At 34.4% G+C, this 9,650-nt stretch overlaps 1 protein-coding gene across 1 annotated transcript; it reads left to right on the top strand.

Annotated features, from left to right (window-relative positions):
* Positions 1-242: 242 nt before the first annotated feature.
* Positions 243-1,550, top strand: LOC137249330 (collagenase-like). The gene is made up of 2 exons (XM_067780692.1): positions 243-521; positions 654-1,550. Exons 1-2 carry the CDS (start codon positions 253-255, stop codon positions 1,234-1,236), a joined length of 852 nt encoding a protein of 283 aa, XP_067636793.1. The 5' UTR covers positions 243-252; the 3' UTR covers positions 1,237-1,550.
* Positions 1,551-9,650: the final 8,100 nt, after the last annotated feature.

Raw genomic sequence — 9,650 nt, forward strand, 5'->3', positions numbered from 1 at the left:
CTGTTCTTTCTTGACCGATTGAAACTTTGGAGTTAAGGTGAATAGTTAAAATCTATCCAAAGTATCCATCGATAGAAAATGAAAATCTCGCATTTTACGCAACCAAATACCCATATACTGTGAATTGCGGAAATATATGCATTTATGACAAAATATTGCAAACTATCCCACAGTACGCTATTGAACTATACTACAAATAAACCAAAACAGCCTATGCTTTAGTTAGTCTAAATTTGCTTCAACAGCAGGAACATGAAATTGTTGATAGCTTTGTCGCTCATACTATGCATCGCCTCGGCGTTTGAAAATCGGGGACCTAGAAATATACAACGTGAAAGGTTGGTGTCTATGGAGCAAAATGTAGCTGTAAGTCCACGTATAGCAAATGGTAAAACGGCTGCTGCTAATGATTTTCCTTATCAAGCTGGTTTGATGTTACTTCATGGTGAAAAGTGGGGCTTTTGTGGTGGATCGCTAATAAGCAAAGAATGGGTGCTGACGGCTGCTCATTGTACTTTAAAGTAAGTTTTGAATTATATGTACTGTATGTTTTAGGATGTGAGAAAATTGGCTAAAAGAAAAATCAATAAGTTATTCACCCAATAACGCACTGTATATACGTAATTAGATCTAGACAATCCTTTTAATTTCAGTGCTGTTCGTGCGATCGTATTCTTAGGCAGCATCAATCATTTAGATGCCCTTGAACGCCTGGAGGTGGACAAATGTGACATTAAAGTTCATCCCGAATTCGATAGCGAAACTCTTATAAATGATATAGCTTTGATTAAAATTCCAAAAGTAAAATATTCAGATGCCATTCAACCGGTGTTCCTACCAACATGTGCTTCAAGCTATTCCACTTACGTTTATGAAACTGTAGTGGCTCCTGGATGGGGTGAGACCTCTGACACATCCAAATCGTTTTCACCTGTTTTACAGTTTGCCAATTTGAAAGTGATCTCGAACGAAGTATGTGCTGAACAATATCCTAATGTCGTTTCCCGAATGTTGTGTACTTCCAGTGTCAATCATATTGGAATTTGTGCTGGTGATTCTGGTGGTCCATTGATATTGGCATCTTCAAAGCTTCAAATTGGTATTGTGTCTTTTTATTCACACAAAGGATGTGGAACTGATTCACCAGCTGGACATACTCGCGTCACTTCCTACTTGGATTGGATTCAAAAAAATACGGGGCTTGATCTTAATAAAAAAAAGTGTTTATGTTTGTAAAAAATATTGAACTCAAAATTATTAACTATAAGTATAAATTATAAAAAATAATTAATCTGACAGGGTTCAGTCATCACGGCACCCTTGCATACATATCTGGCTTCTCGGCATAACCGAAATAGTCACGTTTTTCTCGAAATTGAAATACTTAGTGCGCGATAGCTTCTAAAATAACTTAAAGTTATGTTACTTCAAATTATATACGAAGATTGGTTTACATTCGGATTACGTCCGTTATGCTTAACTGTTTCATAAGTATTTTGAACTTAATAAAAAGTGCTATAAAGCTTACTTCTATAAAATGCGAAAGAAAATTATTTGCAACACGTTTTATGGTTTGTAAATTCTAAAGGGGGATAAAGGGTTTTCCTTACGCTATGAGGTTTAAAGATAACATTTCTTACTATTCCGTTTAGGCTGCTTCGTCTAGTAAATATTCTTATAAACTGCATTCAAACAACTCAATCTTCAGTCTCTCAATAATCAGTTGTATAAGATGTGTAATATATAGAGAAGAGATGTACGTAAGCGTTATTTTCGATAAATATAAAATCAAAAAACGCAAATCTACGTTTTTTTGTTGTGCTCATACGATAGCTATGACCATGAATCACTTATCTGTACAATATATGACGCATACGTAAGTATTTGATTAAATTTGAAGCTTCTTAAGTGGGACGGAATTTACGAAAAGCTTCTCATTTGAAGAAAATAGTATGTCCCATATGTAAAAGGATCTAGTAAATTTTGAGCTTCTATCTGATAAATTTGGGAAGATATCACAAAAAACCTCGTTTCTGAAAAATCGGTTATATGGAGGATATATGTTATAGTGGTCCGACCGGATCGGGTCCGACAAATGTCTGATCGGAATGAAATACATACCCGCTCACCAAATTTCATCAAGATATCTCTTATCAACTTAGATCGTCACCCTGATCATTTCGGTATACTTATTGGTAGGTCCATCTCTTCTCCTTTGTGGACTTACAATTTTGAGATTCGTGACAAACTAAATATACCATTTAATGTAAGCTAGAACATTCGGTGCAAAAGGCGGATAACGCTACCACCACACCACTGCGACTTGCTGTTCACATCTACCCTTACTCAATACAACGAATACAACGAATACAAATAAGTTTTGATAATTCTCCGAAAAGTGTTAGCACGGCATTACATTTTTGTGTGTGCATATATGTAGTCGTATATGTTACGAAAATAATTGTCTGCTATATTCAAATCTGACATAAATATTTACAAAAAACCCTTAAAAGTTAGTTTATGATCAGATCTTATAAATTGGACGCAGAATTGAAAAAATTTCAATTTTAAAAGTTTTATTTTTTATTAGAGGCAAATTTGTACAAGGTACCATTGTCTAATTTTCAGCTGTGCTTAAATAAATATTTTCCTTAGTTCAAGTGACTATTATTGATTGTCGAAATTATGTCCACATTGCAAGTTTCGTGAGTTAATATATTATAAACCTTATATTTGACGTTTTTATACCTTTCATGAAAATGAACTGATATATTTAATTTGTCACGAATCTCAACATTGTAAGTCTTTAAAAAAGACGTGATAGAACCGAAGCATACCGAAATGATCAGGATGACGAGCTGAGTTCATTTAGTCATGCCCACCTGTCTCTATGTCTCTCTGTTTGAACGCAAACTAGGCCCTCAATTTTTGAGATATTTCGATGAAGTTTGGTGAGCTGGTATATTTGGGTGCCCAATTAATCATTTGTCGGAACTGACCAGATCGAACCACTTAGCATATATCCCACATGCAGCCGATTTTTCAAATAATAGGGGTTTTTGTCATTTATTTCTCTTTTTAACTGTTAGAAGAATGAAACTTCACAGGCTGTTTACATATAATGCATATATTGTTTTTTTTTAATGTGTTAGATCGGTCATATACATATAATATATATCTCGTACAACCGATTGTTCAGACAGGAGGTTTAACAAAATTTCTTGCTCATTTTAACAGCTAGAAGCTTGAAATTTCCCAGCAAGTTTACAATAAAGCATACATTGTTGTCTGAAAAAATCGTTAAGATCGGCCGTAGATATCCCATACAACTGATTGTTCAGATTTTCTGAAATTTTTAAAATTCAACACATTAGTGTTCATCTCCATTCATTAAAGTTATGGCACAGCCGAAGACAGTCCCGTCCTTACGTGTTTTTTTATTAATATAGAAAGAAATATAAAGTAAGACCACGTCACCAGTTTGAACTTTTTATAAATTTTTTAAACAAAAAGTTTCGAAAGAAACACGCTTCACAAAGCAAAAACATTTCCCAGTCGTGTGAACACTGGCAAGATACCCAGTAAGGCAAGCATTTTTTTATGATCTTTTTACCACGCCACCTATGAAGTCTTTCGGGCGACTTGTCTCGAGGCATTTAGTTTATAATGTTGGGGATATTGAGAAAAAGTGTACCCTAAAGTCTGCACTGTGTGACTGGATGCCCTTGTTGTGAGCGCAAAGGCGTGATATTTCTCAAGGTCTTTAGTTTGGAATGTGTGGATGGACGCCAATAACAGACCAATATAGAAAGGGCATATAATGTGTATAGACCGTGATCGCCCTGCTATATCGGATATCAGAATTCTCATCCATAACGGCAGAACTGCAAGGCTACGGGGTTCTGAATAGCCTTTTTTGATTATTTTTATTCTCAGTAGAGAAAAGCTTTCAGAGTATAAAAATTGTTTCTCCATAATGGTAGATTCTGATGGCAGTAACTTATCGAGATAATTGAGCGATGAGCACACATATACATTTACAAAATGAGAATGTGGTAAAATCTTCGAGATACCTGAAAAAATTTGAATTCTTAATATGAAGTGTTTTGGGATTTGCGATAACGACTTTAGCTTTACCATCTAACACTGAAAAGGTAAGTTCAAAACAAGAATAACAACAACATCCCTAGGCGGACACATAAACAACTATCCAGCGATTAAAGCAGCAATAACAACAACGTAATTTCTGACTTAGATGCTGGTTGGATTAGGTTGAACTGGCCGGTCAGTAAAGACCCCTCATAGTTTGAAAGTGTCCATAGTGTTACAAGAATTTGTTTGACGACCAAACGGAAAACCCCCAAGTAGGCAACAGGACTTATGCTAAGGAATAACTCCATCCCTTTAGCAAATACTCAAAGTTTCTACAACCCAGCCTAATTGCTGTTAGTAGCTGGAGCCTTGACCTCTCGAACGTATGACTCACAGAACGTGCTCAATTGTTTCTTCCTGCAGTTCGCCCTTCTTACATCTACAATTTACTGCCGAGACCCTGGGCCGAGGAGAGAGGGGGGGGGGGGGGGGGGGGGGCATCCAGGCAATTGCCCAGGGGCCCGGAAGGTTTTTGGGGGCCCGGCAAGGCAAAGCAGTATTGACAGTACTTTAACTAGGATTTCATAGATACATACATATTTTGTTGCTACAAAAAATTGTTTTAAAATTGAAAATCGTTAAACTAAAATCATAAGCATCCAATCAATTACTATGGGGCATAGTCATAGTCGAAATAAAATGTGATTTATTTATAAGCGCTATCTATCAAAAATGCTTCAACTAACTTAAAATCACATTTTATTTCGACTATAACTTTGCCCCTATCGGTTTGGTCGTATTGCTTTTTCATTTTTGTAAAAGCCAGCGACATCTGTAAATACTGGCTGATACTAAACTAGAGCGTAAATTTGAAAAAATTAGTACACTTGACTTGTTTTGCGAAACGAAATTTGTGCAAACGTATGAGTATGCCGTGGATAAGCTTACATCAAAGCCATCTACTTAGCAACTTTGGGATGTGATTCGCTGCCACCATTTCAACATCTGAACAAATTTCATGACTTGAAGATGGAAGTATTATTTCCTAACATCTGCATAGCATTAAGAATATTTTGCACACTTCAAATCAGTGTGGCTGAAGGGGAGCGTTCTTTTAGTCTATTGTCTCGCGTGAAAAATTTTTTACGTTCTACTATGAGCCAAAATCGCTTGACAAGCCTTGGAACATTGGCGTTGTAGTCCAGCCTTGCTCGCAGCATTAGTTTTGAATCGGTAATTTCCATATTCGCAGACCAAAAAGCACGGAAGGGTTTCCTTGGCTGATTCAAGCTCTTAAAATGTACATATTTAGAAAAAGTTAATGTAAGCAAATCAAACAACGAAATCTAACATTTCATTTATGTAAGTGCTCCAGTAAATCTTATTTTATATGAAATAAAACTGACAATGTGAATTGGAAAAATTTATGTGTGTTATGTTATTTTTTTTACTGGATTAAGTTTATTTTTTAGGGGGGCCCGTAAACGCGAACTGTCCCAGTGGCCCGGCTCGGCACTCTGCGGCCCTGACGAGGCCTCAGTTATATGCTGGGGAATGGGGGACATTTGAAAAATTTATGTACGATGTGTGTCACGAATGCAAGCGCCGAAAGGTCTTTTTCAACATTACGTTGGTTGAAAACGTGGCTCAGAACGACTATGCTACAGCAAAGATTGGTCGGCCTGGCGTTGCTGAATATACATTCTGACATTGAAGTGAAACCAGAAGATATCGTCGAAGGATTCGCGAATCAAGGAGGACATAGCATGGTTTTATAGTGCATGTTTCATTTTAAGTAAAAATTTCTGAAACGGATCACTTAAAGACGTAATAATTTATATCTGAGCAACAGAAGTATTATTTAATAGCTGCCGACAATACAAAAAAATGCTTACCTTCGATTTTTCCAAAAAAAATTGTGTCCTTCAAAATTTTGGCATTTCACGATGCATTGCAATTTATACATGAATAGCGCTTTTATAAAAATAAAACAAAATTTATGAAACTTTTGGAAAACATTCCCTCCCCCCTCATTAAAAACGCCAAGCCCTCTGAATATATAAGCCAAAATGGTATAGCCATGCCAGTGCTGAAACGCCTTAGCGATAACGGAGTAAGCTATCTAACGCACGTTTCGAACATTCCGTTGAAGACCTTTATCATTCCCGAACAATGAAAAATAGCAAAGATAGTTCCTCTAGTGAAGCCTGGAAAACCATCTAACGAAGGTGAGTCACATCAACCAATAGCACTCCTATCTCCAGTAACAAAGGCGAAACCGTCCTGTTCCACCATTATATTGCGAATCTTCGCTTAGCGGCCCATCAGCATGGCTTCGGCAAAATTCATAGCGCTACCACCGAGCTAAACGCCATAAACACTCAGACAAACTACGGGCTGAACCAGGAAAAAGCCCATCATAAGAAATGCAAGTTCGTCTGCACAGTTTTTGTTCATAAAAAAATTTAGATTTCATAAAAACTGAAAATTAGGAATAAAAAAGAAATTAAAATTTGAGTGATTGGCGCTTTTGTTCATATAAAATTAAAATTGCCAATAAATAAGTTGTAAAATTAATTTTGTACTTTTTTATTTACAAATATTTTACCACCTGGTGGAAAAATTTTTGTTAACTTCATGTAAATTTTCACACATTTTATAAACAATTTTTATATTAAATTCTAAGCAAACTATAAGCCTCTGGTGGGTGGGGTGGTATTTTTGGAAAGAGGAGCCCCCACCCCACTCGCCACAGTGTGATATTTTGAATATTTCGGGTTTAATCGATATTTTGAATATTTCGTAGCACAAATCGGAAAAATCCATTGGCATAAAAATAGCCAAAATGTCAATAACTTACAGATAAGAAGCTAGTTGGAGATGGTGAACACGGATGCCTGTGAAGTTGGCATACACAATATCGCAAAACAAAAAAGCAAAGACTGTGCTGAGTAGGCTTCAGATAGTTCTGGAGTTCCTGAAAAGGAGAAAAAAAATTCTGGCTTTTTAGATAGAAAAAAACATTTTTGAAATTTGTGTATGCCAACTTCACGCAGCATACAAAGTGTCGAAAATCGATTAAAAAAAACTGTTGTGAGTAGCTTTTCAATAGTTCTGGAGTTCCTGAAAAGGAGAAAAAAGTTCTGCAGAATTTCGCCAAATCTTCACATTTTTCAAAAATTTTAAAAATTCGAAAATTTGGAAAAAAGTTGTTCTGAGTAGGTTTTTAAAAGTTCTGGAGTTCCTGAAAAGGAGAAAAAGTTTTCTGCAAAATTACGCCCAATATTCACATTTTTTCAAAAGTAAAATTTTTTAAAAAATGTTCAAAATCAAAAAAAAAATTGGTGTTCTGAATAGCTTTTAAAAAGTTCTGGAGTTCCTGTAAGGGAGAAAAAAGTTCTGCAAATTTACGCCCAATTTTCACATTTTCCAAAACTTAAATTTTTTAAAAAATGTTCAAAATCAAAAAAAAAAAAATTGGTGTTTTGAGTACTTTTAAAAAGTTCTGGAGTTCCTGAAAAGGAGAAAAAACTTCTGCAAATTTATGCCCAATGTTCACATTTTTCCAAAAGTCAATTTGTTTTAAAAATATTCAAAATCAAAGAAAAAATGGTGTTCTGAGTAGCTTTTAAAAAGTTCTGGAGTTCCTGAAAAGGAGAAAAACAGTTCTGCAAATTTACGCCCAATATTCACTATTCACATTTTTCCAAAAGTCAAATTTTTTTAGAAATGTGCAAATTCAAAAAAAAAAAAATTGGTGTTCTGAGTAGCTTTTAAAAAGTTCTGGAGTTCCTGAAAAGGAGAAAAAAAGTTCTGCAAATTTACGCGCAATATTCACTATTCACATTTTTCCAAAAGTCAAATTTTAAAAAGCTACTCAGAACACCAATTTTTTTTTTTTGATTTTGAGCATTTTTTAAAAAAACTTACTTTTAGAAAAATGCTAATATGGGCGTAATTTGCAGAAATTGTTTTGTCCTTTTCAGGAAATCCAGAACTTTTTAAAAGCTACTCAGAACACAATTTTTTCTTTTTTTTTTGATTTTGAAAATTTTTTAAAAATTTGGCTTTTGGAAAAATGTGAATAGAGAATATTGGGCGTAAATTTGCAGAACTTTTTTCTCCTTTTCAAGAACTCCAGATCTTTTTAAAAGCTACTCAGAACATCTATTTTTTTTTGATTCTGAACATTTTTTTTTTAATTTTACTTTTGGAAAAATATGAATATTGGGCGTAAATTTGCAGAACTTCTTTGTCCTTTTCAGAAACTGCAGAATTTTTTAAAAGCTATTCAGAACACCAATTTTTTTTTGATTTTGAACATTTTTAAAAAAATTTAACTTTTGGAAAAATGTGAATATTGGTCGTAAATTTGCAGAACTTTTTTTCTCCTTTTCAGGAACTCCACAGTTTTTTAAAAGCTACTCAGAACATCTATTTTTTTTTTTTTTGATTTTTAACATTTTTTAAAAATTTGACTTTTGGAAAAATGTGAATATTGGGCGTAAATTTGCAGAACTTTTTTTCTCCTTTTCAGGAACTCCAGAACTTTTTAAAAGCTGCTCAGAACACCAATTTTTTTTTTTTTTTTTTGATTTTGAACATTTTTCAAAAATTTGACTTTTGGAAAAATGTGAATTGTGAATATTGGGCGTAAATTTGCAGAACTTTTTTTCTCCTTTTCAGGAACTCCAGAACTATTTAAAAGCTACTGAGAACAGTTTTTTTAATCGATTTTCGACACTTTGTATGCTGTGTGAAGTTGGCATATACAAATTTTAAAAACGTTTTTTTTTTCTATCTAAAAATTCAGAACTTTTTTCTGCTTTTCAGAAACTCCAGAACTATCTGAAACCTACTCAGAACAGTTTTTGTTTTTTTGTTTTGCGATATTGTGTATGCCAACTTCACAGGCATAAAATATCGTTGGGGTAAGGTACTCACCATTTCCCGACTACAGTGCAAAGTCAACTACTTGATCACATGCCTTGTGTAGTGTAAACAGCCAAAAATTTAAGGCCAAATATTTAAATCAGCTACCCTGTAACAAAAATAGTCTAGATGTTCATCAACACATAAAAAAGCATTTTCAATTCTTGCTGACATAGCCATTCACACGATTTAATCCAGGTGTGTGTACAACACACAACCAAACATATTTGCATTCAAGCAAATTTGCGAACGTTGCATTTCCCACAGAAGTCACAACTCAACACAGGTGTGTAGGTACATATTTGAATCAAGTTGTATGTAGGTATGTAAGTATGTATAAATAAATAAAAAAAAGTATGTATGCTTAAATGTAAATATGTATGTAAGAATATGTTAGAATAATTTTGTATAAATAAGCTGACAACATTTGAACAAAAGAGCAATTAAGCATTGAGCTTTGATCACTCACAACGCAGTCTATTTTATTTCAAACCTTTTACATGGCGATCCTGCCTATGATTCTTCTGGCTGACTTTTCAGCCTAATTTCATAGCTGGCAAGGGCTTTACTGGCTGATTACAGCCTAAGCTTTATAAAAGGAACAAAGAGTGAAGCTATAAAACGTG

Source organism: Eurosta solidaginis, chromosome 4 (genome assembly GCF_040869045.1).
Source record: "Eurosta solidaginis isolate ZX-2024a chromosome 4, ASM4086904v1, whole genome shotgun sequence".
In the NCBI taxonomy this organism is placed as follows: domain Eukaryota; kingdom Metazoa; phylum Arthropoda; class Insecta; order Diptera; family Tephritidae; genus Eurosta; species Eurosta solidaginis.

What these genes read in the sequence shown, in the direction of transcription:
- LOC137249330 (XM_067780692.1), top strand. Translation starts at nt 253, where the DNA reads ATGAAATTGTTGATAGCTTTGTCGCTCATACTATGCATCGCCTCGGCG. An exon ending in GCTGCTCATTGTACTTTAAA is followed by an intron (nt 522 to 653) that starts GTAAGTTTTGAA and finishes TTTTAATTTCAG; the next exon opens with TGCTGTTCGTGCGATCGTAT.